Here is a 26360-nt window from a genome sequence, read left to right on the forward strand (position 1 = left end):
AAAAATGAAAATACAAAAGAGGTACAAAAAGAGAAATGGTTACACAATAGAAGAAAAAGTTGGCGCACATGGAGAAATGATCAACACGGCGCTTGACTTTTCTGGTTTTAGTCTTTGAGGGAGAAAGATTGATACACTGCGCATCGCGTTTCGCAAGAAAGATAAATTTATAAAGCTGAGAGATGAATGGGGAAAGAAGAAATCTTCCAACAAAACACCAAGCAAATTGGCGGGTATAAATTGGGGAAAACAAGAAAACATCGCAAACTTCGTATGTGCAGAAACAACATTAGAGTTTCCAAGAAAGTGAACAAAAATTTCATTTTTTTTAAAATTTATTTTTTGTCGTGTGGGTTTCCCGTTTCCCTATCGAGTATAGAGTTAAGGGCTATAATCCACCCACAAAGAAAAGAGTCAAGAATCCATTTTTTTCCCCCGTCTATCTTCCCCTCTTTGCTTCTTCCAGTTCTTCGTCTGTCTTAGGTTGTCGGGCTGGATTGGAGAATTATAGGTTTTGGGGGCCGAGCTATGATGGTAGCAGTTTAAGCGGTTGACTGGAAATGGGGAATTGCTTTGGATCCGAGATTGCTGACCCTAGCCGGAGCAGCACTACTCACCGCAGCTCTTCTTCACCTAGACCTTCCACTCCAGGTACTACTATACTTTCTTTCATTAAATTCAAACATATTTCCAATTTGGGTCATGTTTCTTTATCTGGGTTTTGATGAATTTCACGTTTTCCATATTTTGCCTGCTTCTAAAAAAGGGAACTTTTTGAACTTTGTGGTTGGGTTTACCATGTGGTGGTTGTGCTTTGTTTCCTCTTTTTGGTGTTTATAAGTAGGTATAGGTTGATTGTAGTTTGGATAGAGACAATCAAACATGGGAATTTCGTGTTGGTTTATGTTGTTGTGATCCCTGTACAAGGGTTCTTGTTTTTCTTGGGATAAATCATAGTTACTTAAAGATATTAACATTGGGTGTTCTGCCTATATAGCAACTTCAAGAAACTACAGCAATGGTGCTGCTACTGCATTTTCGGCGACAAGCAGCAGTGCTGGGTTTAGCCGGTTTTCGACGGCAGGGAGTGAGGACCAGACACATGTAAACGGGGAGATTTTGCCCACGTCGAATTTGAAGACCTATACTTACGCAGATTTGAAATCTGCCACGAGAAATTTCAAGTCTGACATGGTCCTCGGGGTGGGAGGTTTCGGGACAGTTTTTAAAGGATGGGTTGACGAGAAGACGCTCGCGCCTTCTAAAATGGGCAGTGGAGTGGTAGTTGCGATCAAGAAGTTGAACGAAGAAAGTATGCAAGGATTTGAGGAATGGCAGGTACTATAATTCACACGATGTTGTGTTAATTCATTGGTGCGATTTGAGGAAGACTAGGGTGGTAGAATCTTCTAAGTTTATACCTTGGGTAAAATGAATTGTCTATTCAGATTCCTTCCATCCCGATATTTCTCGTTGGATGCTCTAATGAGTTTAAACGTTTGAAATGCAGTCAGAAGTAAATTTTTTAGGAAGGCTTTCGCATCCTAATCTGGTTAAACTGATCGGGTACTGCTGGGAAGAGAAAGAGCTGCTACTCGTCTATGAATTTATGCAGAAGGGAAGTTTGGAGAACCACCTTTTCCGAAGTAAGATGTGAATTGCGGGCATTTGATAAAGATGGAACTAATAAACGATGCAATACACTAAATGGTTTTTCCCTGTTTTTTATTAGGGAGTGCTGTTGTTGAACCACTTTCTTGGGATTTACGCCTCAAAATTGCAATAGGAGCAGCACGGGGCCTCGCTTTTCTGCATACTTCAGAGAAGCAAGTCATCTACCGGGATTTCAAGGCTTCCAACATTCTTCTCGATGCGGTAAGATTCTATGGTTACTAGTCGTTAGAATATATCATATATCTGTCTAAGACAAAAGAGAATTGCTTTGTCGAGAAGAACTTTGCACTTATCATTAAACATTTCGGTTTAATTTCAGTCCATATTTGTAATTAGAAGTCGTTTGGTTTTCTTGTCTCAATAGAGAGACTGTGGACATGATTGGTGAAATGCGGAGGAAAGATGCGAAATTTGAAATCTTTGGTTTAACGGGCATTTAGTTTACCGGTTATCTGATTCCCATTTTATGTATTTTCTTTATCTTGGTGAAGTTCTTGAATTCTGTGCTCATTTCGAATTTGTAGAATTACAATGCAAAAATATCAGATTTTGGATTAGCTAAAATGGGGCCTTCGGGCGGGAACTCACACGTTACAACTCGAGTAATGGGCACATACGGCTACGCTGCACCTGAATACGTTGCAACCGGTGAGTGGTTATCTTGTGCATTCTTGTAGTAGATTTTGTGCATTATAGCCTCAGTGGAGGCGTTATTGGTTCTTTGTGTTTCAGTAGATTGAGAAAGTATATGAACAAGATACTACATTGTAATAGAGCCAGTAGCATTCAAAAAAAAATAAAAAAAAAAAAAAAAAAAAAAATATATATATATATATATATATATATATATATATATATATATATATATATATATATATATATTGATTCAGTTGTTATTTTGATATCTATAGGTCATCTATATGTGAAGAGTGATGTGTACGGTTTTGGTGTCGTCTTGCTTGAGATGTTGACTGGCATGCGAGCACTTAATACTAGGCGACCTAGCGGGCAACATAATTTGGTGGACTGGAAGAAACCCATGCTCTCCCAGAAAAAGAAGTTGAAGTCGATAATCGATGTTCGAATGGAAGGCCAATACTCGACAAAGGCAGCAATGCAGGCTGCTCAGCTTACTTTGAGATGCCTGGAGCAAGAACCCAGAAAGCGGCCTTCGATGAAAGAAGTGGTGGAAATTTTGGAGGAGATTGAAGGTATGGAGAAACCAAAGAAGTCAAAAAGCAGCAGATCTGGGCATTCTCAATCATCGTCTCATCACCGTAAGCCTTCACCCCGACACCATCCAACTTCACCTGGTCGCCCGAGCCCCCGTGGCGTTGGTGGGGCCGGATCAAGAAGATGACAATACGTAAGTGGGCAGATTCCTTGTACGTACTGGCAATTTGGTTCTGTCTGCTGAGACTGTGATTTACATCATCCCAAATGCTCCATCGGATCAGGGTATGGGTGGCCCTTAGGGTCAGGAATTCAACCTTTTGGGGTCAAGAGATTAAATTTTTTTTAAAAAAAAAAAAAAAAAAAAAACATCCAAAGGAGTTGCATTCAGCAGTCTGTTGTTGTGTTAATTGTTTCATATTTTGTTGTAATTTTAAAAAGAAAAGCATTATTTTCAGAATGTTTATTTTTTTTGCAAAATTTTGTATTGGTTCTCACCTCAGTTTTCAGGGTAGTGTTGTGTGGAATGATTGTATTTGTGAATCATCATTTGTGCTATGTAATGTGCAATTCTTTTCTATCTTTTGGATCAGAAAAACTGTGAAATTCTTTTCTATCTTTTGGATCAGAAAAACTGTGACATCATCACCTTATGTTTCAAGATTCAATCATAGTATAAGTATTGTTCTTTTGGGATCTTTTGGAATGGAATGGAAGTAGATGTCAAAGTGCTGGTTTTCCTTTCCTTAATTGCTTCCACCAAGAAAAGTCTGCCCTCCCCACTAAACATGATTATCCTCTCGGCAATAAAAATGCACTTTTTGAGTTTTCTTGTTACAAATTCCATAACCCATCTTTAAATTAATCATGTCAAATTTGACTATAAGATAATAATGTTAAACTAACTTACAATAAATAAATAGATAAGGCAAAAAGTGTTAAATTAGTTCTTTTAATTACTCAAACGAAGTCCCTTAAACTGACAAAATAGTGTAATTAGGTCTTATTATTACGTATTCAACAAGTTACTCCTGACGTGACGTTACACGTGCCATTTTGATGCTTATGTAGATCCTATGTGTATATTTATTTTATTTTTAAATTATAAACAAATTAATTTTTAAAATACAACCAAACAATTTTATTTTAAAATTTGTTATTTAAAAAAAAAATACAACCACCCATCGTCGATGGCCAATGGCTTTTACTGTTGACGAATAGCCTCAATAGACTAGATAGTTATGCTGTCTTAGGCATCAATAAGACAGTCATGACGGTTAAGATGATCACGCATATAAATTAGAGATTAAGTTTTTATGGCGGGTATAACTTAAAAGGATTAAAAATACAATTTTATCCTGATTTTACAAATAGCAGTCACGAAATAATTACAGCTCTCATATGTGTTGTCAAAATGGAGACTTCATTCTGACTCTCATGTATGCCCATATAGTGTGTGGATCTTCGTCTGAATCATAATTTCTCCGAAAGTTCTTATCTTTGGAATTTCAACCCACTCCCTATTCACTATTCACACACGAATTTAGCAATTCCAAGAAATTAAATAAAAAAATATTTTTAAATTGTTGTCATCTTTGACTCAATTCAGCCAAACCGCGAAGAAAAGTTTTCTTTTTGTTTTCCCTTTCAAAAATCACTGACCCTTTTTCTGTAGACTGAGAGAGAATCAATGGGGAATTGCTGTTATCTGTGTGGATCCAAATCTGCTGACGCTAACTCTACCACCACTTCTTCCACCATCTCCTCACTTTCTTCTTCTTCTTCTTCCACTCCAGGCACTACTTTATTCCAATCAGTTTATTTAACTTCTTATATTCCCATTTTTGCATTTTCATGAATTTACTACTTTTTCCATGTTTTTGTGATTTATATTGTTGTTAGTTGTTTAAGGTAGGGAGAATTGTGGGTTGTGGGTCAGATGACACTAATCAAACATGAAGGCTTGATTTGATTTATTGTCAGATCAAGCGATTATCACTTAGGCTTAAGCTTTTTATAGGCCTCCCTCTAATAATTTCCTCTCTTAGCACCAACGTCTTAAATATTATTGCTAGACTTGAATGAGTTGAATCCGTGACCTCTGATATAGTTGTTAGAATTAAGCGCTTACCACTTATGCCAAAAGCTATAACTAGTAGCGAATGTGCAACTTTATAATTTTCAAGACGCTAAGTGCCTGACTTTGGCCCTTTAAGCCCTTTATCGACTTCTGCCTAACAATCCCTAGCCACCAGGTGCTAGTCTTTGCATAACATTTATGTTGTTGGGAAGTTTGATTTTTATACTTTGTATAAGAAGAAAGTGAAGTCAAACATCATATCTGATCTATAGGCTTTTGTTTCCTTTCAAGAATCCTTTGTTTTTGCTGATTAATGAATTTATGTTTATTGTATTTCTCCATGGGTAACTTGCACAAATTATTGGATTTTAGAGCACAGCCATAAGTACTTGACGATTTACATTAATGTTTGGGGTATAGGGATCTCAGAATGTAACACTTCATCTTGGGTCACAAGCAGAACCTCTGGCTATAGCCAGCTTTCAGGAGCAATAAGTGAAGACACAAAACTACCTTACTATTATTATTATTTTGATTGAATTTTGGAAAGCAAAACCATAACTGCTTATGTTGAATGTGTTTTGCATATATATATATAGAGAGAGAGACACCAAATGGCAAAAGCAGTAGTGGTGGCTATAGCCAGTTCACGAGAGTGAGGACTGGAGACAGCGATATATGTGTGAAAGGAGCAATTTTTCCTGTGTCGAATTTGAAGATTTATTGTTTTGGTGATATGAAGGCTGCCACGAATAATTTTAGGCAGGACACGATCTTGGGGTCGGGAGGTTTTGGAACAGTGTACAAGGGGCGGGTCAATAGAAAGACGCTTGCACCATCTAAATATGCCAATCGGATGTGCGTTGCTATCAAGAAATTGAGCCCCCATGGCGTTCAAGGATTTGAGCAGTGGCAGGTACTATAATCCATACATTATATTGTTTTCTTGCATATATATATATTGTCTGGTGTTCTAAATGGATGTGTATTTATTTCATTTCAAGAACAGTCAGAAGTGAACTTCTTGGGAAAGCTTTCACATCCTAATGTGGTAAAGCTGATAGGGTATTGTCAGGAAGATCAAGAACTGCTAATTGTCTATGAATTTATGCAGAAGGGAAGCTTGGATAACCATCTTTTCAGAAGTAAGTGTAAGCGTTTTTAACTAAGATGAAACTAATAAATTAAATGATGCAGTAGTTGAGTTAACCAATTTGGCGTTTCCTTGGTTTTAGGAGGTGATGCCATTCAATGGGACTTGCGGCTCAAAATTGCAATAGGAGCAGCACGGGGCCTAGCTTTTTTGCATGCTTCAGAAAGGCAAGTTATCTATAGGGATATGAAGACCTCCAACATTCTTCTTGATGGGGTAAGATTCTATCATCTCTTCATTTGAATATCTATATAGGCATGAACAGCTGGTAGAGAAACATCTGAGTATTCGATCACAAGAGACAGTTATGACTAAACTATGATATGAATGGCTGCAGAAAATCTTCTAACGTGTCTTTCTAGGACAATAGGAGCAGTGAAATGACACAGGGACAGTGTGTGTGTGTGTGTATTTCTTTATCCTGAATTCCGTGATTGTTTTCAATTTGTAGAATTACAACGCAAAAATATCGGATTTTGGGTTAGCTAGACTGGGGCCTTCGGGTGAGAATTCACACGTTACAACTCGAGTGGTGGGCACAAAGGGTCATGCTGCACCCGAATACATGGCAACAGGTTAGTGGGCATAGAGAATTTTGTGTTCATATATGTAGCAACAAGCAAGTTTAAGTATTTTCACTGTGTAGGCCATCTATCTGTGAAAAGTGATGTTTATGGCTTCGGTGTCATCCTGCTTGAGATATTGACCGGCTTGCGAACAATTGACGTTAAGCGACCGAGTAACCAACATTTTTTGGTGGAATGGGTGAAATCCATGGACCTCTCTCAGAAAGGGAAGTTGAAGTCTATAATGGATCCTCGAATTGAAGGCCAATATTGTACAAAGGCAGCATTGCAGGTTGCTCAGCTTGCTTTGAGATGCCTGGAAAATGAACCTTGGAAACGACCTTCCATGAATGAAGTTGTGCAAATTTTGGAAGAAATTGAAGCTATGGGAAACCAACAAACTTAAAAAACCAGTTCATCCTAAGGCCTATGATAGAGTTTGTATATGTTGAACATTTCAGTATGAGAGAGTTTGTATATATCAAAATTGGATATAATTGCCACAAAACTTTTAAAAAATTGAGGTTTATTCATCAAATATTAAATGTTTACATGTAGTTGTTACAATATATAAAAGAGTAAATACCCAAAATGGTCCCTCGACTATAGTTAAATTCACAAATTGGTCATCGACTTTCAATTTCAACCAATTAAGTCTTTAACTTTGCAATTTTAACACGATTTGGTCCTCTGTCTATTTGACCGTTTGTTGACTGTGATTTTTGAAGATATATATGTAATTTCACGGTCCATCGTCTGTTTTTTAAGGTTCGGTTGCATTTTCATACCGCACTGTTACATTTGAATCCATTACCGAAAGCAATCTACCAAATCCGGTCGCCTTTAGTAATAGTTAGGCGTAATCATCTTCGTGCTTAGGGGTGTTAGCGAACAGAGCTTTCGACAAACTACTTGTGTTCGTGTACGGTAAGCGTTCGTTTATGTTCGTTTGTTATGGTAAACAAACATTAACAAACAAAATTTAGAGCTCGGTTAATAAACGAATAGAGCTTGGACAGTTGTAAGCTCGTTTGCTAAGAGATCGTGAACAAGTTCGTTTACTAATGTTCGTGAACAAGCTCGTTTATGTTCGTTTAATAATATTCGTGAACAAGCTCGTTTGTGTTTGTTTAATAATGTTCGCGAACATGTTCACAAACATATATTATATTATATTATATTATATTATATTATATTAGTTTTGTAATTGTATTGTTTGTTTGATTATTGTTCGTGAACGTAGATTATTTATAGTTCACGAACGAAATGTGATCATGAACATGTGCATGTGTTTGTTTATTAAGTGTTCATGAACGTAAATGAATATGTTCGTGAACGTGCTTGTTAATGAACATGTTTGTGAACGTGTTTGTTAACGTTAACGAACACGTTTGCGAACGTGTTCACGAACGTTAACAAACACGTTCGCGAACATGTTCGTTAACTTAAAGAACACGTTCGTGAACATGTTCGCGAACGTTAACGAACACTAACGAACAGTTAACAAACAAACACGAACAAGATTTTCAAAAACTTTAACAAACGAACACGAACACTCCAAATTCCTTAACAAACGAATACAAATAGCCTCTGTTCGTTTATGTTCGGTTCGTTAACAACCCTATCCGTGCTAACCACCAGGGCGTTAGAGTTGGGGTTCACGTATAGGAAGTCACATGCGAGATCGATCGAGATCAGGCCAAAGCTACACCCCATGCCGGAGAGATTATAGTTTTTGATAGATAGATCGACGAAGTCCCTTGAGCGGCTCTTCGAGAAAGTCGTAACTCCAAGCGACATAGGCAAGCTGAACCGGCTCGTGATCCCCAAGCAGCAAGCGGAGAAGCACTTCCCCCTCCGAAATTCTCTTGAGCTTTGCATGTGAAATTACATATATATCCTCAAAGATCACGATCAAATAGACGGATGATCAAATTGTGTTAAAATTACAAAGTTAAGGACTTAATTGGTTGAAATTGAAAGTTGAGGACCAATTTATGAATTTAGCTATAGTTGAGGGACCATTTTGAGTATTTACTCTATATAAAAGTTTGAGTTTCAATTATAACGTTAAACATGTTTGGTTCATGGAATATACCATGAATATAATAGTATTCATGGGAGTAGACTTATTTTAGTTATTTTCAATTTACAGTATACACTATACAATGAGTCATACAAAACATTTAAAGTATAATTATTTTCGATTTACAATATACACTGTATAATTGGTCATACAAACCATTTAAAGCATAGTTTAGGTATAGAAAAACAAAATATTTTCAAACCCTTGCTTTGCTAACGGTTTGGGCGTTAGACTCATGTTCCTTTCCATCCTGAGCCATCTCGGTCAAGAACCATGACATGTCGAGAATCATTAGGTTGAACAACATTTTAAGTTGTCACCTTGTGAAATTCAACTCCTTGAATTTTCACGGTCTTTACCGTTGGATGTCACCACCGGTTTGCAACCAAAGTTCATTAGGTTTTTCGAATGTGCAACAACATTGCCACTCCGACCATTCGAAAGTGCACCACAAACAACATTCACGCTTCCACTTACAACAATAGTGGGAGCCATCGACTTAATTCACCAAAAAAATATTGATTTTAAGATTTACCAAAAAATAATTTCGAAAATATATGAATACATATAATTCAAAAATAATGGCATTTATAACCATAAACTAGTACAAAAGATTTAATTTTTATAAAATGGTAATGGAGCCAAAATTGTGTGTTTTTTTTTTTTTTTACTTTTATATTAAAAAATACACATTGCAGCACGCTATTGGACAGAGGAAACCCCTCACCGTTTTATCTTAATTAATGAAACGTTGCAGTGTGGATCATGGTCCATCGTATAACTATTGAATGAGTAATTTTACATGGACTTTCATGTTTTATTCTTTACTAGTAATTCACCCGTGCGATGTATGAGAAAAAATTATGTTATTATAAATATAAATAAAAAATAGAAAAACTAAAATATTTTAAATTATTTAATATAATAATATTTTTGAGCTTCCATTGATCAAGTATTTATTATTTTTATAGAATACAAAATTACAATTAAAATTAAAATTATAATTATAATTTTGTATGGTTAATATAATCTCTAATTATGTGCATATTCAAATAAACTTATAGAGAGAATTTACATAATTACATTGATTTATTCTTAATTGTATTTCATCTATATTATAATTTTCACAATACGAATAATAACTAAGATAATTACATTTGGAAAACAAATTTAAATTTTTGTATGTGTAAATTTAAACTCTAATTGAACACATTTTTTATATGATTATATAATATATAGCTATTTTATTTTTCAAAAGTATATTTTTTATATGATTATATAATATATAGCTATTTTATTTTTTAAATGTTGTGCTTTTTTTTTTTTTTTCACAATACGAATAATAACTAAGATAATTACATTTGGAAAGCAAATTTCAAATTTTGTATGTGTAAATTTAAACTCTAATTGAACACATTTTTTATTATATAATATATAGCTATTTTATTTTTCAAAAGTATATTTTTTATATAATTATATAATATATAGTTATTTTATTTTTTAAATGTTGTGTGTTTTTTTTTTCTTTTTATAATAAAGGATGTTGTGACATTAATTATTTCTCAAATCATATAGCTTTATTATATAAAGAATGACATAACATGCCTTGTTTAATTTAATAAGAATTCTTTCATTTTCTTTCTTTCTTCAATTATACGTGAACACAAGTGAGAGTAAAAGTCGAAAGTCCATACTTTTCCTATTCAAATAAATACAGCATTAAAAAGACAGATGGTCGGTTTCCGGAAGATTCATAGAGAAGGAAATAGTCATCAGAGAAACCGAGTGAAGCTATCACTCCGATCATCAAGACAACGACGGAACAAATGACCTAATTTTCGTATGAAAAATCAAAATTTTAATTCTTGATAACATTCTTTTAGAAACTTTTTAGTGCAATTTATCCTCCTGTGCAATTTACCTGCACTCTTTGACTGCAGTTTTCCCATTGAAAATCAAGAATATATCCCCTTTTATACACAACGAAGAATATCTGTTTCTCTATACTACTTTTGTTTCTTGGTTACTGATGAATTGAGACTCAATTTATCATAGTAGCACAGCAGTGTAATCAATGGGGAATTTCGTCGGATCGAGGACTGCTGACTCTATCTCTGGTAGCATACACAGCTCTTCATTCTCCTTTTTCACTCCAGGCAGTGCTTTCTTCCCTGGATTTCATTTTTTTTCTTCTATGTATTCTTCAAGGGTCTTTTATTGGTTAATTTACAATTTGATTATGCTTTACACATTCACCGTTAGTTTATACTTTGGAGAAAACTGTTGGTTGTAGTTTTGTGGACAATTCACACTTGAACAGTTGATGTTAATTTCTGTTTTTTTTATTTTTTTTATTTTTTTTATTTTTTTTTATGAGATGTTTGGTTGGACTTGGATGGAAAACTTTTTCCAAGTTTTCCTTAAAATTTGAGGAATTATGTTTGGTTAATGGAAAAAGTTTTCCTCAAGAATGGGGAAAACCTTTTTCTTAGCTCATTCTAGATAGTTTGTTTTCCATGGAAAACTTGTTGTCCTCACCATACTTTATTAATTACTCTTATTATTATTATATTATTATTGTTGTGTAGGGTTATATTTGTCTTTATACTCATTATTCCCTACCATTCAAAATCCAACCAAACAATGGATTCAATATTCCTAGTAATTTCTTTTCCACCAATCAAAAAATGTAATTAATTTTTCCAGTAATTTCTTTTCCATAGAATTTCAATTCCATTCCTCAAATATTTTCAGCGAACCAAACGGGCCGTATAGTGTTTATGGAGCTCCATGGGCAAGATTTTTTTTTTTTTTCTTTGAGTTAAATGCCATAAAAACTTGATCTTTTTACATTAATATTTTGCATATAGAGGCATTGACAAGCAACAAGAAAGGCTTTTTAAGAGTAGGTGTTGTTATGCCTAGTGGGTTCTCAAAATATTCCAAGAATAGGGAATAGTCATTGGAGAAACCGAGTGAAGCTGTGGCAACTTCCAAACTGGAAAGTCGAGATTTCTATATTGTGGCTTGTTCTTTTGAGTTAAAAGCCATAAATACTTGATCTTTTACATTGCTGTCTGTAATATTTTGCATATAGGGGCATTGCCAAGCAACAATAAAGGCTCTACTGCATTTTCTGCACTGAGCAGAATTGGTAGTTATAGACAGCTTTCAGCAGCAGAGAGTGAAGGTGGAAATGCCAATGCAAAATGTCTACCTACACCAAATTTGGAGATTTACAGTTCGGCTGAGAGTGAAGACTCAAATGCGAATGGAACAATTTTGCCTACACCAAATTTGAAAGTTTACAGTTTGGCTGAATTGGAGGTGGCCACCAGTAATTTTAAGCGTGACATGGTCTTGGGGACAGGAGGTTTTGGGACAGTGTTTAAAGGATGGGTTGATGAGAACACGCTTGCACCATCTGAACCCGGTAGTGGGATGATTGTTGCTATCAAGAAATTGTACCGTGGAAGTTTGCAAGGATTTGAGGAGTGGGAGGTACTGATAGTAGATTCTCTTTAGATTATCTTCTACCGTTATCTGACTTGTGTAAGCCAAATTTTGTCTCATCAGTTCTTTTCCTTCATTATGTTTTGTTGGATGTTCTAAATGATTGCATTCATTTCATTTGACATACAGTCAGAAGTGAAATTGTTAGGAATGTTTTCACATCCTAACGTCATTAAGCTACTGGGATACTGTTGGGAATATAATAAGCTTCTACTTGTCTATGAATACATGCAGAATGGGAGCTTAGAAAACCATCTTTTCAGAAGTAAGACATTTATTGAAGGTTTTCTGCAAAGATGACATTATATAGTGGTGTTTTATACTCATGTTTCTCTGTGTTTAGAAAACGTAGGTCGTAAAGCACTTTCATGGGACTTGCGGCTAAATATTGCTATAGGTGTAGCCCGTGGCCTTGCTTTTCTGCATTGCTCCGAAAGGCAAGTCATATGCAGGGATTTAAAGTCCTCCAACATTCTTCTTGATGAGGTGTAAGCATCTGCTATCATATGTAACGTTACATATTAGTACTATTACTGGTCATTATAACATGAGAAACTTTAATGCTCTAAGGACCAATCCTTCTTGAAACTAAACGCTGGTAAATTGTGTACAATGTAATGCATGTAGTTTACTGTCAAATGATGTGCATATATATTGGCAATTGCATGATTGCATCGTGCCAGTAAAATTGCTACTTCTAATTCCCTTTTTTTCATAGGCAATAGCCAATAGGGAATGTGAAAAACAATGTATGCTACGGGTGTGGTTCATTTGATTTCTTATTTTTACTTTTATTTCAAAATTCTTGATTTTTCTGTGTCTTTTGCTTGTAGAATTATAATGCAAAAATATCAGATTTTGGCTTAGCTAAACTAGGGCCTTCAGGTGAGAATTCACACGTTACAACTCGAGTATTGGGCACAGAGGGTTATATTGCACCTGAATACCTTGAAACAGGTGAGTGTTTGTTTTGAGCCCATAGACCATAGTATTGGTGTCTCCAATACATACTAACTGACCATACTAGATTTTTTCTTAATGATTACATATTTTGGATCTTTTATATTGCTTGGAGTAAAAACAAATTTCGGCCTTTTCATCATTTGCTAGTTGCTCGAGTACAATAGAGAAGGGGGATCATTCATAACCAAAAAGTTTTGGGCTGTACAGGTTATCTATACGTGAAAAGCGATGTGTATTGCTTTGGTGTTTTACTGCTTGAGATGTTGACAGGCTTAAGATCACTGGATTATAAGTGACCCAGTGGGCAACATTGGCTGGTGGGTTGGGTAAAACCTATGCTCTCTCAAGAAGGGAAGCTGAAATCTATAATGGATGTTAGGATGGAAGGCCAATATTCTTCAGAAGCGGAGCTGCAGGCTGCTCAACTTACTCTCAGATGCCTAGAATCCCAACCTGAGAAGCGGCCTTCAATGGAACAAGTCCTGGAGAATCTGAAAGAGATTAAAGCTATTGATACGTTCACTGGGAACAAATATCAAAGGCCCAAGAAAAACAAGTTCTGGAGAATCTGAAAGAGATTGAAGCTATTGATACATTCACTGGGAACAAATATCAAAGGCGCAAGAAAACTACAACCACCACAAAATAAAGACTTATTCTTCTAATCTTCAGTCTTTTTCCCTATTCTTATGTTTGATTCAGTTTTCCTATTTTCATGCTCTTTACCGTTACTTCCTATGTGTATTTAAAGAACAAGTTCACAGAGTTTAGGATCATCATTATTGTGTAATGTTTTTTGGCTAATGTCATTGGGGAGAAGAACTCCAGTTTTCTTCACGAGTATCTGTGCTTTCGTTTTCCTTTCGATATTTCTGCTTCCATCTGTAATCATAGGTAGAAGCCGTGGAACCGTTCCACCTCCCGCTCGCCACTCCAGCCCGGTACGCCGTTCAGTGACGCGATCCCTTCCGCCCCGGCCTGTAACAGATTTGGTATCAGAGCCCGTCGTCATGGGCGACCAATCACTGGTTGAGTTGGTCATGGCACTATGCGGGGAGGTTCACCAACTTCATACCACGCTGCACGACGAGGCCCACAACCTCCAAACTGCCATTGGCACTCTGAAGGACAACCAGGCTTCTCTACAGCAGATGTTCCACCAGTTCATGGCTGCCAAAGGGCCTACCGATGCCTCTAGCAGCCGCACTCACACCGACGCGGACCACGCTCTGCCAGCCCCGGCGAGCCCGCAACCACAACCACCTGCCCCTCCAACGGTGGTTCCAAAGTTCACCCGGCTCGAGTTCCCGCGCTATGACGGGAGAGACGACCCCACCAGCTGGCTCCATCACTGCGAGCAGTTCTTCAAATCGCAGGCGACTCCGCTGCATGAGTTCGTGAGTACGGCAGCTCTCCACCTCACGGGCGTTGCGCAGCTCTGGCATTTCCGGCAGGACATGGAGGAACCTAACATGAGCTGGCCACAATTTAAATACCAGATTATTTTGCGTTTCGGACCAGGACTTCGGACCAACGTCTTGGGCTCACTGACGAAAAACTCAACCAGGACGGTCGGCAAGTCGAGGAATACAACAACGAAGTCCAGGCGATGCTCCTGCGCATGACGACTGTTCGGCGGGACATGGAGGTCGGCCTCTACACCTCTGGGCTGGATGAATGGCTCCGCATCGACGTTGAGAACCAACGACCGGCGAACTTAAATGTCGCTATGAACATGGCTCGTTCATTTTTCCGGCGAATGGAGTGCGCCCCGCCTGGGACCGCCATGGTTTCTGGCCGCCCTCACGCCTCTAACCAACACCCTTCTTCTTTTTCAGGTACGGCGACACGTTCTGCCGCAGGGGGCCACTTTCTGGCGTCCTCGTTGCGGACCAGTGCTCCGGCGGTTTCGGCGAACCCCGCGACGGCCCCTGCCTCCTCCACCGGTAGTCGCTCCTCCGTCACCCCGTATCGGCCACCCATGCGCACCTCTGCCCCTTTCCCTCCTCTTGAACGCCGTTTGTCCAGAACTGACTACAACCAGCGCCACGCAAAGGGGTTGTGCTTCCACTGTGACGAGAGGTAGACCACCGGCTCACAACTGCAAATGCCTCTTCTTGCTGGTCATCGATGATTCTGTGGAAGAAGAGGCCTTCACCTTTGTTGAACCTGAACCCTTGGATTTTGAAGGAGCGGATAATCCTGGCATTTCCTTACACGCAATCACGGGGCCCACTATCGGCAGTACAATGCGTGTGTCAGTGAACATTAATGATAAGACTGTCACCATATTAATTGATTCAGGAAGCACTCACAACTTTATTGACCGAGACACGGCCACGTCCCTGGGTTTGGTCATACGCAAGTGCCCAAGTTTGCGGGTTGCGGTCGCGAATGGTGAACGTATAATTGGCTCGGGCATTTACTCTGTAAAGATGGGCACAAATTTAATGTTATTTTGTATGTAATCCCGCTTTCTGGGTTTGAACTTGTGTTAGGTGTTAAATGGCTTCGCACTTTAGGTGCCATAGTTTGGGATTTAATGCCTTAACCATGAGTTTCTTCTATATGGGACGGCGTCTTACGTGGGAGGGTGACCGCGACCAACCTTCTACGTCCCTGCATGCATTACAGACTCAGGTACCCTTCAATAACACACTTGATCATTTATTAGCTGATTTTTTCTGATCTTTTTCAGGAACTAACGTCCCTATCTCCACAGCGCAATTGCGATCACCGCATCACATTGGTTCATGGCGCTGATCCGGTCGCGGCTAGGCCTTATCGCTACCCACAGGCACAAAAAGATGAAATATTTGATGATATTAATCATCTATATTAATAATCATGTGCTTGGGTTTCCCATGTGTCTCTTTGTTTTCTCATTTGTATTCATTTTTCATCATCTTGTTGGCACTATATATACAAGTGCTTGTATTGAAGTTTACACAAGACATAATATATTAGTTTTTCCTCTTCTTCTTGTTTATTTGTATTCTACACCGTTCCACCTCCCGCTCGCCACTCCAGCCCGGTACGCCATCCAGTGACGCGATCCCATCCGCCCCGGCCGGTAACACTATGAAGGGAGGTAAGCAAGAGTAAAACAAAACATGGTCAACCCGCCAAGAAGGAGAAACCTTAATGGACAAAAAGCAGCAGATCCCGACATTTTTATTCAAGGTGCTGCACTCAACAGTCTGTTTTATGTGTTAATTGTTTCATACTTTGTTGTAATATTAAAACAAATAATCATTATTTTCAGAATGTCTACTTTAATTTGTACTATAGTTTTTATTTTTCTACTTTTTGCAAAATTTTGTATAGACTCTTATCCCCATATTGTAAAACCATTTGTGTTATCTTCAATTCTTTCAAATAACTGAGATTCCATCTTTTGTTTCAAGATTCTTAAAGTATTCTTCTTTTGGGATCTAGCATATGTTTTACTAGTAGAGGAAATGCACAATTAATTTGGAAGCTTGTTGGGAAGCCTGTCAACATCAGATTTAATTGTGAATTATGATTTCCCAGAAATTTCTTGTCTTTGGAATTTCAACCCTGTTCCTATTCCCTATTCACACGCGAATTTAGCAATTCCAAGAAATTAACTAAAACTAATTTTTAATTGTTGTCATCTTCAAATAAGTCCAGCCATGAAGAAATGTCTTTCTTTTTTCCCTGTGAAAAATCAACCAACCTTTTTCTATAGCGCAGCTGCAGGTTAGAAGTCAATGGGGAATATCTGTTGTCTCTGTGGATCCAAGGCTGCTGACACCAAATCTACCACCTCTTCTTCTTCCAACATCTCCTCACCTTCTTCTTCTGCTCCTGGTAAGTACTACTTTCTTCCACCTTTTATTGTATGTGATTTAGTTTACTGCGTATTTGCACTTTATGTTCTCGTTCGTTCGGTTGTTTAAGTTAGGAAGAAGTGTTGGTTGTAGGTTTGAGAGAACCATTCAAACATGAATTATTGGTTTTTATCCATAATTAGGTATGTTTAACATTAATGTTTTGCATATAGGGATATCCAGAACTAACAACTATGGCAACACTACATTTTGGGCCAAAAGCAGAACTTCTGGCTACAGCCAGCTTTCAGGAGCTATGAGTAAAGACACAAAATTACCATTATTACTATTATTATAAAACTCGGAAATCCAAACCATAACTGCTTATGTTGAATGTGTTTTGCATATATATAGAGACACCAAAAACTAAAAGCAGCAGCCAGTTGTCGAGAGTAGTGAGGATTGGAGACCTCGACGGCATATGTGTGAAACGAGGATCAGAACAGTGTTTGCCTTCACCAAATTTGAAGAAGTATAGTTTTGCTGATCTGAAGGCTGCCACAAATAAATTTGGGTCTGACATGATCTTGGGGTCGGGAGGTTTCGGAACAGTGTTTAAGGGGTGGGTCAATGGAAAGACCCTCACACCATCGAAATCTTTGTGTAGGATGTGTGTTGCTATCAAGAAACTGAATTCTGACGGTTTTCAAGGATTTAAGGAGTGGCAGGTACTATAATATTTTTCTGTGATAGTAAACGTGTTAATTCTGTCTGAAATTTTGTTTTGGGTGCTCTAAATGGATGTGTATACATATATATATATACAGTCAGAAGTGAACTTCTTGGGAAGGCTTTCACATCCTAATGTAATTAACCTGATGGGGTACTGTTGGGAAGATGAACAACTTCTACTTGTGTATGAATTTTTGCCCAAGGGAAGCTTGGAAAATCACCTTTTCAGAAGTAAGCTAGAAGTGTATGTATAGGCCTGCTGGCACTTTTCTAAGAAATGATGCATTGATTCAGTGTTTTTTTTTTTTTTTTTTTTTAAAGGACGTGCGACGATCCTTTCCTGGGATTTGCGGCTCAAAATTGCAATAGGAGCGGCCCGGGGCCTAGCTTTTCTGCATACTTCAGAAATGGAAATTATCTATAGGGATTTCAAGGCCTCTAACATTCTTCTTGATGGGGTAACATTCTATCAATCTATCATCACTTGAGCAATTACAATATTTTATATCTGCTTCACCCAACAAGCTTTCTACTTCTAATTCATAGACAACGTCCATGTGTTTTTTTATATTTATCTTGGTGAAGTTCTTGAATTTTGTGCAATCGGGCTCGTTTTTTCTACTTGTAGAATTACAATGCAAAAATAGCAGATTTTGGCTTAGCTAAACTGGGGCCTTTAGAGGGGAACTCGCACGTTACAACTCAAGTAATGGGTACATACGGTTATGTTGCACCTGAATATATTGCAACGGGTGAGTGGTGGTTTTTAATGCATGATAGAAGTGCAGAGTATGTGTTGTAATCGCTAAATATATGAATCTAAAATTAGATATACATATATTGATAATATTGAATTGTTATTTTGACGATATTTATAGGTTATCTATATGTAAAGAGCGATGTATATGGCTTCGGTGTTGTCCTACTTGAGCTATTAACCGGCTTGCGAGCAATTGATGTAAAGCGACCTAACGGGCAACAAAATTTGGTGGACTGGAAGAAACCCATGCTCTCTCAGAAAAAGAAGTTGAAGTCTTTAATGGATGCTGGAATGGAAGGCCAATATTCTACAAAGGCAGCATTGCAGGCTGCTCAGCTTGCTTTGAGATGCCTGGAAAATGAACCTGGGAAGCGGCCTTCAATGAGAGAAGTGGTGGAGATATTGGAAGAAATTGAAGGCATGGAAGGGAAGAAACCAAAAGAATCAAAATTAAAAAGCAGCAACTGATCTTTAGTGTCCTTCTTCATCTTATTGCAATACACATCCCACCTTTTCCAAGCCACCATGGCCTTGGAGCTGGACCCAGAAGATAGACATCTGTGACTATATAGAATGTGTAAGATTTAAGGTGTTGCATGGTTGGAATTTTTTTCTCAAAATTCGAAATAAATCGAATATAAAACTGTTTCATAAATGGTGTGGTCATTTTAAAAATGGTTCTTTTTCTGAGTGTGCTAGGAGTTTGAAGCATCAGTTCCTCAAGATACAATGGTTTACAACAATATATTCGAGAGCACTCAAATCTCAAATATATTGTTGCTTTTAGCGAACTAGAACAAAGGTGAATATTTCTAGAGTTTGAGAAAGTGTTAGACAGAGTTTGTAGAGAGTATAGATAGAACACGAGAGAGAGAATTTTTAATGTATATTGATTTTTTTTTCTTAACTTTTGCCCAATACTACGTATATATAGGAGATGGGACATTAATAATATTTATGGTATTTACTTTTGTAACTTTCACTTTTATGTAGAGGTGTCGAACAAATAGATTAGCACAAAGTTTAGGGAACGTTATGCTGTGCATCCGTATGCAAAAACGACGTCGTTGTAGTGTCTAACTTAAAAAAAAAAAAAAAAAAAAAAAAAAAAAAAAAAAAAAAAACAGAATTGCATAACTACGCATCCATAATTTCACTACACTTCCAGAATTGCATAACTACACTTCTAGAATTGCATAATATAATTCCAGAATTGCATAATTACACTTCTAGAATTGCATAATATAATTCCAGAATTGCATAACTACACATCCATAACTTCATAACTACACTTCCAGAATTGCATAACTACACTTCCAGAATTTCATAACTAAAAAATCCAAAATGAATAAACTAAAAATGAATAACATAATGTTGTTGCTGGGAATCGAAACTGATTTTTTTTTTTTTAAGTAGGGTACGTGTTTTATGCAAAACGACGTCGTTTTTGCATCCATATGCACCATGCAGGGTGCATACGGATGCACAACATAATTTGCCAAAGTTTAGTCTAAGCTGGATCCTTTGGGCCGGTTTAGTCTTGTCCATTTGCTACAATGGATAGACTAAGGCAAGCCTATTTTATACGGCAAATTATGCCCTGAAAATGTGTTTACCGTGAATGGTGAACACAAGGCCAAACGACGTCGTTTTTAGGTAAAAAAAAAAAAATCGCGGATGTGGAGTTAACGGTGCGCGTTGATCAAATTATAAATTTTCTGTTATGAGATTATGAATTTTCATAAAATTCATAATCTCATAACAGAAAATTCATAATCGCATAACAGAAAATTCATAATCGCATAACAGAAAATTCATAATCTCATAACTGAAAATTCATAATCCTCATAACTGAAAATTCATAATTTCATGGTTCCAAAGTGAATGTGTAGGCATGGTTCCAAAGTGAATGTGCAGGCATGGATTCATAATTTATGAATGTCCGTGATTTCGGACGGGAATGTGTAGGCATAGTTCCAAAGTGAATGTGTAGGCATGAATTCATAATTTATGAATGTCCGAAATCATTGTTCACCTCAAATTAAAGTGAAACCGCAAAATGTGAAAATGAAGAAGAAAAGTCACGCAATTAATTAAGAAAAAAAAAAGAAAGAAAGAAAGAAAGATAACGGTGTACTAACACCGTTGGAACCGTGTTCACCATGAATGGTGAACACGGTTCCATGGCATAACGCTCCATTTTATACTATAGATAGTGTTTGATTTGAATTTTTGGTCCATGGATCGTCCAACCAATCGTTATGCTATAGACCCGTGTCCAGCATGCATGTTTGACACGGGTAACAGTGCCGTTAGTGGCACTGTTATCTTTCATTTTTTTAATATATTTTTTTTAATTTCAGATCGCTTCGTTATAGGAGTATATGTTCATAATTGTAAGTTCATAATGTCAGAGCTCTATGTTCATAATTCTATAACTGTACATTTATACTTCCATAATTGTACATTCATAATTCCGTAACTGTACATTCATAATTCAATAACTGTAACTTCATAATTTTCGAAGCTCTATGTTCATATTGTAAGTTCATAATGTCAAAGCTTTGTGTTCATAATTCCATAATTGTACATTCATAATTGCATAATTGTACATTCATAATTGCATAACTATACATTCATAATTCCGTAACTGTACATTCATAATTCCGTAACTGTAAAATCATAATTTTCGAAGCTCCATGTTCATAATTTTAGAGCTCTATGTTCATATAAAATATCGCTATATGTTCATAATTGTAAGTTCTTAATGTCAGAGCTCTGTGTTGATAATTTTATAACTTACATTCATAATTCCATAACTGTACATTCATAATGCCACAAACGAATAACGCCGTTAACGGCGAGACAAAATCATTTTTTTTTAACTGGAATGACGCGTTTTCCCCAAAAACGACGTCGTTTTGGACTCGTGTCCACAATGCATTGTGGACACGGGTCAAGGGCATAATTTGCGTCGTCCAACCCGTGGACATGTAATTATATACTTCATTTGTTTCATTTCATGTGTTTGGTTCGACTATTGAGGTTTGCCTGAAGTTATTTTTAATCTAATTTTTTATACTATTAAATTTAGAATGAGTATACAAAATTTATAGTGTGTGTGTTTATAAACCAGGTGAGAATTATGTTCCTGGTGAGAACCTATAAACAAATCCGAACTGATGATCTATTAGATTTAAGAATGGAAAATAAACAAACTTTGTACTCCCTCCATCTCTAATTGATTGTATCATTTGCTTTTTGCACGATTTTAATACAAAATAATACGGAGTAAATGTTATTAATTTTCCAATTTTGCTTGTCAAAAGTATGTGTTATTTGTACAAAGGACCATTGTACTTACCTCTAGAAATTTTAAAAGTTAAAAGGATAAATTGAAAAATGTAGAGTGATAGTTATATTCAATTTTGAAAACATGACAATATTTTGGGACAAACTAAAACGGAAAGTAAGACAGGTAAAATGAGACGGATGGAATAATATTTATGAAAATGACCTTGCTCATTTTAAAAATTTATAATATTTATGAAAATAATCCTGGCCGAAAATAAATATAATTTTGTAATATTTATGAAAATGACTCTACATATTTTTTTTTTTTACTTAATTTATCATTCTTAAAATCTTATAGATAATAATTTTGATTTGTTCACAAATTATCACCTAGGGAGTGATTCTTATTGACTTAAATTTTTTTATGTCAAAGATTTTAAAAATAATATTTCCACCTTTTAAAAAACTTTTTGGTTCCAAAGTCCAAAGGCTCCCATGAGGAAACGATTAAGAAGACTCGTCGTAGAAAAGGGAAATAGTGGTCGCAGAAACCGAGTGAAGCTGTCACAACTATAACAGACTAGACAATCACTCCGATCATCTATCAACGCAATTTTCACTACATTTCTTGTTAATGTCTGAAAAGGGACGTAATTTTCCATCCAATTACACCCTTATCTTTTGAGTGAGCTGTAGATGAAAAGGTGGATGAAAGAAACCATTAAGTTGGAAATTAATTAAAGTGATATGAAAGCAAACCAGACGACGCTGCTATATTGAACACCAACATTTCCAAGAAATTAACTTCTTTTTTGGGAAAAAAAGTCGAACCTACAAAGAAAAATGTGGTATGTTTTCCCATTGAAAATCAAGACTCCCCTTTTATAGTCAACGAAGTATGTCTGTTTCTCTATACGACTTCTATTTCTTGATTGGTTTCTTAACTAGGAGTTTGGGAGGCAATATTAGCACACCAGTAGTGTAATCAATGGGGAATTGCTTCGGATTGAAGGCTGCTGACGCTAACTCTGGGAGCACAGTTCCCCACAGCTCTTCATGCTGGCCTTTCGCTCCAGGTAGTGCTTTTTCTATGTAGTCTTCTTTATCAAGAAAAGTAAGGAAACATCTTTTACAGTGAATTTCTGTTCTCTTTATGGAGCACCATGGACAAGATTTCTATTTCTATTTTTTGCTCTTAATTTCTTTTGAGTTAAAAGCCATAGCTGCTTGATCTTTAACATTAATGTATTGTGTAAAGGGGCATTGGCAAGTTACAGTGTAGGCTCTACTGCATTTTGGGCAATGAGCAGAATTGCTGGCTATATAAGGCTTTCAGCAGCAGAGAGTGAAGACACAGATAATGGCAGTGGAGAGATTTTGCCTAAACCAAATTTGAAGGTTTACAGTTTGGCTGATTTGAAAGTGGCCACTGGGAATTTCAAGCCTGACATGGTCCTGGGGATAGGAGGTTTTGGGACAGTGTTCAAAGGATGGGTTGATGAAAAGACACTTTCACCATCTAAACTTGGCACTGGAATGATTGTTGCTATCAAAAAATTGAACCCTCAAAGTACACAAGGATTTGAGGAGTGGCAGGTACTGCAATGCACACCTTGTTCATTCCTTGTCCCAAAAGGTTAATTCCCCAACCCCAAGGGCCCCCCACACCCCAGCCCGATAGAGCATTTGGGAGGATATAAATCACGGTAACTTAGTGACTCAGCAGACAGGGCCAAATACTGGTGCACACAAGGGATCTGCCCGCCACTTTGGGCATACTCCCCACACTGCCACCTTGTTCATTCCTATTTTTATATTGTAATGGCCTAGTAATTCTTTTTGGTTTACTTTAGTGTTTGTATAAGCTGAGTTTATCACTTTGGCCCTGTTTGGTAAATGGCTGTTAGCTGTTAGCTGTTAGTTGATTGAGTTAATTTGAGAGTATAACTAGTTTATAACAATAGCTGATTGTAGAAAAGGTGTTTGGTAAATTAGCTGTTAGCTGATAGCTGTTTGGTATAATTTCCTTTCTCAAAAAGCTAATTGAAAAAGTTTCTTTGAGCAGCTTTTTGAATTTTAGCATTTTGGAGTTACAAATAGCTAATTAACCAAACACTTGTATTGATTTTTTAACCAAATCAAAAAGCTAATAGTGGTCAAATAAGCCAAAATTGGCCTATAGGCTAACTATTTTACCAAATAGGGCCTTTATCTAATGAGTTCTTTTCCTTTAGATGGATGGATTGGTTGTTCTAAATGATTATATTCATTCCATTTGAAATACAGTCAGAAGTGAGCTTCTTAGGGATGCTTTCACATCCTAACCTGGTTAAGCTAATAGGGTACTGTTGGGAAGATAATGAACTGCTACTTGTCTATGAATATATGCAGAAAGGGAGCTTAGAAAACCACCTTTTCAGAAGTAAGACATTTGTTGAAGAATTGTAGCAAACGTGAAATTATATATATAGTGGTGCACTGTTTTGACGTTTCTCTGTTTTTAGGAGTTGGAGCTACTGAAGCACTCTCCTGGGACTTGCGGCTAAATATTGCCATAGGAGCAGCCCGTGGCCTAGCGTTTCTGCATACCTCAGAAACGAAAGTCATATACAGGGATTTCAAGGCCTCCAACATTCTTCTCGATGGGGTAAGTATATAATTTTCCATGTAACAATTCGTATATATACAAACAAGAAGACAAACTCTCATGCTCTTAGGACCAATTATCCTCCACATAACTAAAATCTGGTGGTTTTCTGTACAATGTGATATATATATAAGCAATTGCATCATGGCAGTAAAGTTTCTGCTTTTTAATGTCCTTTTTTAAGCAAGTGCAAGTGAAACAATGAATGCTGTTGCCTGTGGGTGGAAGCATTTGATATTTTGATTTTTTTTTTCTTTTTTTTGTTTTGAACTTTTTATTTTCTGCCTTTTTGCCTGTAGAATTACAACGCAAAAATATCAGATTTTGGGTTAGCTAAACTAGGGCCGTCAGGTGGAAATTCTCACGTTACAACTCGAGTATTGGGTACATACGGTTATGCTGCACCTGAATATGTTGAAACGGGTGAGTACATGCATCGAGTCTATAGTAGGGCCTCCAATTTTTTTGAACCTAGTAGTTAAAATCCTGCAGTCAAATCACCACTGATGAACACCAACTTGTCAAGTGATTTCAAAAATTCTTCCTCAGTTCTTTTGATGCATATGGGTGGTAAAAAAAAGTTTCAAAGCCTCAAACTTTCCACACAAAAAAAAAAGAAAACTTTTTCACTTCTCCATACTTGGGGAGTTTGGGTGCATATATGAACATTGGAAATTTGTCTCTTTTTTTTTTTTGTTTTGTTTTTGAGTGATGAAGGAAACCTGCCGCCACTACCCAATGGTGTGCACGGGATAACTCCTGCCTTCGCCTTGTGATTTTAGCTGTTCAAGGACCATAATGAGGTAAACCAGCTTATGTTGTTCATAGTTGACCGGCTCAAACCAAGAAGCCCAAATAGGCCAGTATGGCTGGGAGACAAATTTGTAATCTTGCAGTTACAAAGTCAACAGTCTGACTAATTTGGCTGGAGTTGCCCCCAATAGCCTGTCTTTTCCATTAAAGAGTCTTTAATTTGCTACATGCTTGAGTGCAACATGAGAGAAGGGGAATATTCACAACAAAATTAAAGCATGCATCATTTTGGCATATATGCACAGGTCATCTATATGTGAAGAGCGATGTGTATTGCTTTGGCGTTGTCTTGCTCGAGATCATGACAGGGTTACGAGCATTGGACCCTAAGCGACCGAGCGGGCATCAGAGGTTGGTGGATTGGGTAAAGCCCATGCTTTCTCAAGAAATATTGAAGGTGAAATCCATAATGGATGTTCGAATGAAAGGGCAGTATTCTTCAGAAGCAGCTTTGCAGGCTGCTCAGCTTACTCTTAGATGCCTACAATCTCTACCTGAGAAGCGGCCTTCAATGGAAGAAGTGGTGGAGAATTTGAAGGAGATTGAAGCTATGAAGGGGAAACCAAAACCAAGAGCCAAGAAACATGGCCAATCCGCCAAGAAATGGAAGAAGATGTATGTACGGATTAACTAAGGACTTTGTGTATGAAAATGCACCATCAAATCCCTTAAACTCACAAAAATATTAAATTGATTGAGTCATAATACAACTTATTTAGCAAGTTAGTCCTTACACAATCATAAATATTGTCTAAGATTTGGACCATTTGAAACGAAGACGGCTATGATCACTACCTTCGTTCAGACATCTCACCCTTGAAAGGGGGATATGAAGGCTTAGTAACATCAATAATGAAATGATTGAATTGATTGGAGTATTATTTAAAATATAAGTTAAAATTGATCCATAAAAATTATACGGAGTATAAGATAAAATTGATTGCACAATTATAATATAGACTATGCTTTTAAAAAAAGAAGATTAAAAATTGATATTTTAGACTAATGGAGTACGATCTTGTGTGAATAGTTGTCCAGATATGAAATGCGAACTAATTAACGCCATACTAGTGACTATTATATATTCAACAAAAAAAAAAAGAAATTACAAT

The 26360-nt window shown here is 36.8% G+C and overlaps 3 protein-coding genes and 1 pseudogene across 7 annotated transcripts; all 4 read left to right on the forward strand.

Moving 5' to 3' along the window:
- The first annotated feature begins 71 nt into the window (after nucleotides 1–71).
- Nucleotides 72–25981, forward strand: LOC109167630 (probable serine/threonine-protein kinase Cx32, chloroplastic). Of its 5 annotated transcripts, XM_019316694.1 has the most exons (7): nucleotides 22468–22636; nucleotides 22737–22864; nucleotides 23047–23384; nucleotides 24075–24210; nucleotides 24293–24435; nucleotides 24735–24858; nucleotides 25494–25981. In XM_019316694.1, the coding sequence occupies exons 2-7, from the start codon at nucleotides 22777–22779 to the stop codon at nucleotides 25880–25882; spliced, it is 1218 nt and encodes a 405-aa protein (XP_019172239.1). In that variant the 5' UTR covers nucleotides 22468–22636; nucleotides 22737–22776; the 3' UTR covers nucleotides 25883–25981. The 5 variants fall into 5 exon arrangements, with proteins under 5 accessions (XP_019172237.1, XP_019172236.1, XP_019172240.1 ...); XM_019316692.1 differs by lacking the exons at nucleotides 22468–22636; nucleotides 22737–22864; nucleotides 23047–23384; ... (1 more) ...; nucleotides 24293–24435; nucleotides 24735–24858 and adding exons at nucleotides 72–651; nucleotides 998–1338; nucleotides 1511–1646; nucleotides 1733–1875; nucleotides 2199–2322 and having other exon boundaries at nucleotides 25494–25955; XM_019316691.1 differs by lacking the exons at nucleotides 22468–22636; nucleotides 22737–22864; nucleotides 23047–23384; ... (2 more) ...; nucleotides 24735–24858; nucleotides 25494–25981 and adding exons at nucleotides 91–651; nucleotides 998–1338; nucleotides 1511–1646; ... (1 more) ...; nucleotides 2199–2322; nucleotides 2586–3447.
- LOC109167632 (probable serine/threonine-protein kinase Cx32, chloroplastic) lies at nucleotides 4447–7158 on the forward strand. The gene is made up of 7 exons (XM_019316698.1): nucleotides 4447–4643; nucleotides 5348–5422; nucleotides 5527–5843; nucleotides 5937–6072; nucleotides 6163–6296; nucleotides 6532–6655; nucleotides 6727–7158. The coding sequence occupies exons 1-7, from the start codon at nucleotides 4538–4540 to the stop codon at nucleotides 7050–7052; spliced, it is 1218 nt and encodes a 405-aa protein (XP_019172243.1). The 5' UTR covers nucleotides 4447–4537; the 3' UTR covers nucleotides 7053–7158.
- On the forward strand, nucleotides 10483–16491 carry LOC109167633 (annotated as a pseudogene).
- LOC109167631 (probable serine/threonine-protein kinase Cx32, chloroplastic) lies at nucleotides 16873–19147 on the forward strand. The gene is made up of 7 exons (XM_019316696.1): nucleotides 16873–17042; nucleotides 17236–17322; nucleotides 17417–17730; nucleotides 17830–17965; nucleotides 18056–18192; nucleotides 18363–18486; nucleotides 18613–19147. The coding sequence occupies exons 1-7, from the start codon at nucleotides 16943–16945 to the stop codon at nucleotides 18960–18962; spliced, it is 1248 nt and encodes a 415-aa protein (XP_019172241.1). The 5' UTR covers nucleotides 16873–16942; the 3' UTR covers nucleotides 18963–19147.
- Nucleotides 25982–26360: the final 379 nt, after the last annotated feature.

The sequence above is a fragment of the Ipomoea nil genome, unplaced genomic scaffold, assembly GCF_001879475.1.
Source record: "Ipomoea nil cultivar Tokyo-kokei standard unplaced genomic scaffold, Asagao_1.1 scaffold3169, whole genome shotgun sequence".
Taxonomy (NCBI): domain Eukaryota; kingdom Viridiplantae; phylum Streptophyta; class Magnoliopsida; order Solanales; family Convolvulaceae; genus Ipomoea; species Ipomoea nil.

Excerpts from the sequence above, each read along its gene's own strand:
- LOC109167631 (XM_019316696.1), top strand. The coding sequence starts at position 16,943 with ATGGGGAATATCTGTTGTCTCTGTGGATCCAAGGCTGCTGACACCAAA. Across the intron at positions 17,323-17,416 it reads CCAGCTTTCAGGAGCTATGA|AGACACCAAAAACTAAAAGC; the intron begins GTAAAGACACAA and ends GCATATATATAG. Across the intron at positions 17,731-17,829 it reads AAGGATTTAAGGAGTGGCAG|TCAGAAGTGAACTTCTTGGG; the intron begins GTACTATAATAT and ends ATATATATACAG.
- LOC109167632 (XM_019316698.1), top strand. The coding sequence starts at position 4,538 with ATGGGGAATTGCTGTTATCTGTGTGGATCCAAATCTGCTGACGCTAAC. Across the intron at positions 5,423-5,526 it reads CCAGCTTTCAGGAGCAATAA|AGAGAGAGACACCAAATGGC; the intron begins GTGAAGACACAA and ends ATATATATATAG. Across the intron at positions 5,844-5,936 it reads AAGGATTTGAGCAGTGGCAG|TCAGAAGTGAACTTCTTGGG; the intron begins GTACTATAATCC and ends TTTCAAGAACAG.
- LOC109167630 (XM_019316691.1), top strand. The coding sequence starts at position 561 with ATGGGGAATTGCTTTGGATCCGAGATTGCTGACCCTAGCCGGAGCAGC. Across the intron at positions 1,647-1,732 it reads GGAGAACCACCTTTTCCGAA|GGAGTGCTGTTGTTGAACCA; the intron begins GTAAGATGTGAA and ends GTTTTTTATTAG. Across the intron at positions 2,323-2,585 it reads ACCTGAATACGTTGCAACCG|GTCATCTATATGTGAAGAGT; the intron begins GTGAGTGGTTAT and ends TGATATCTATAG.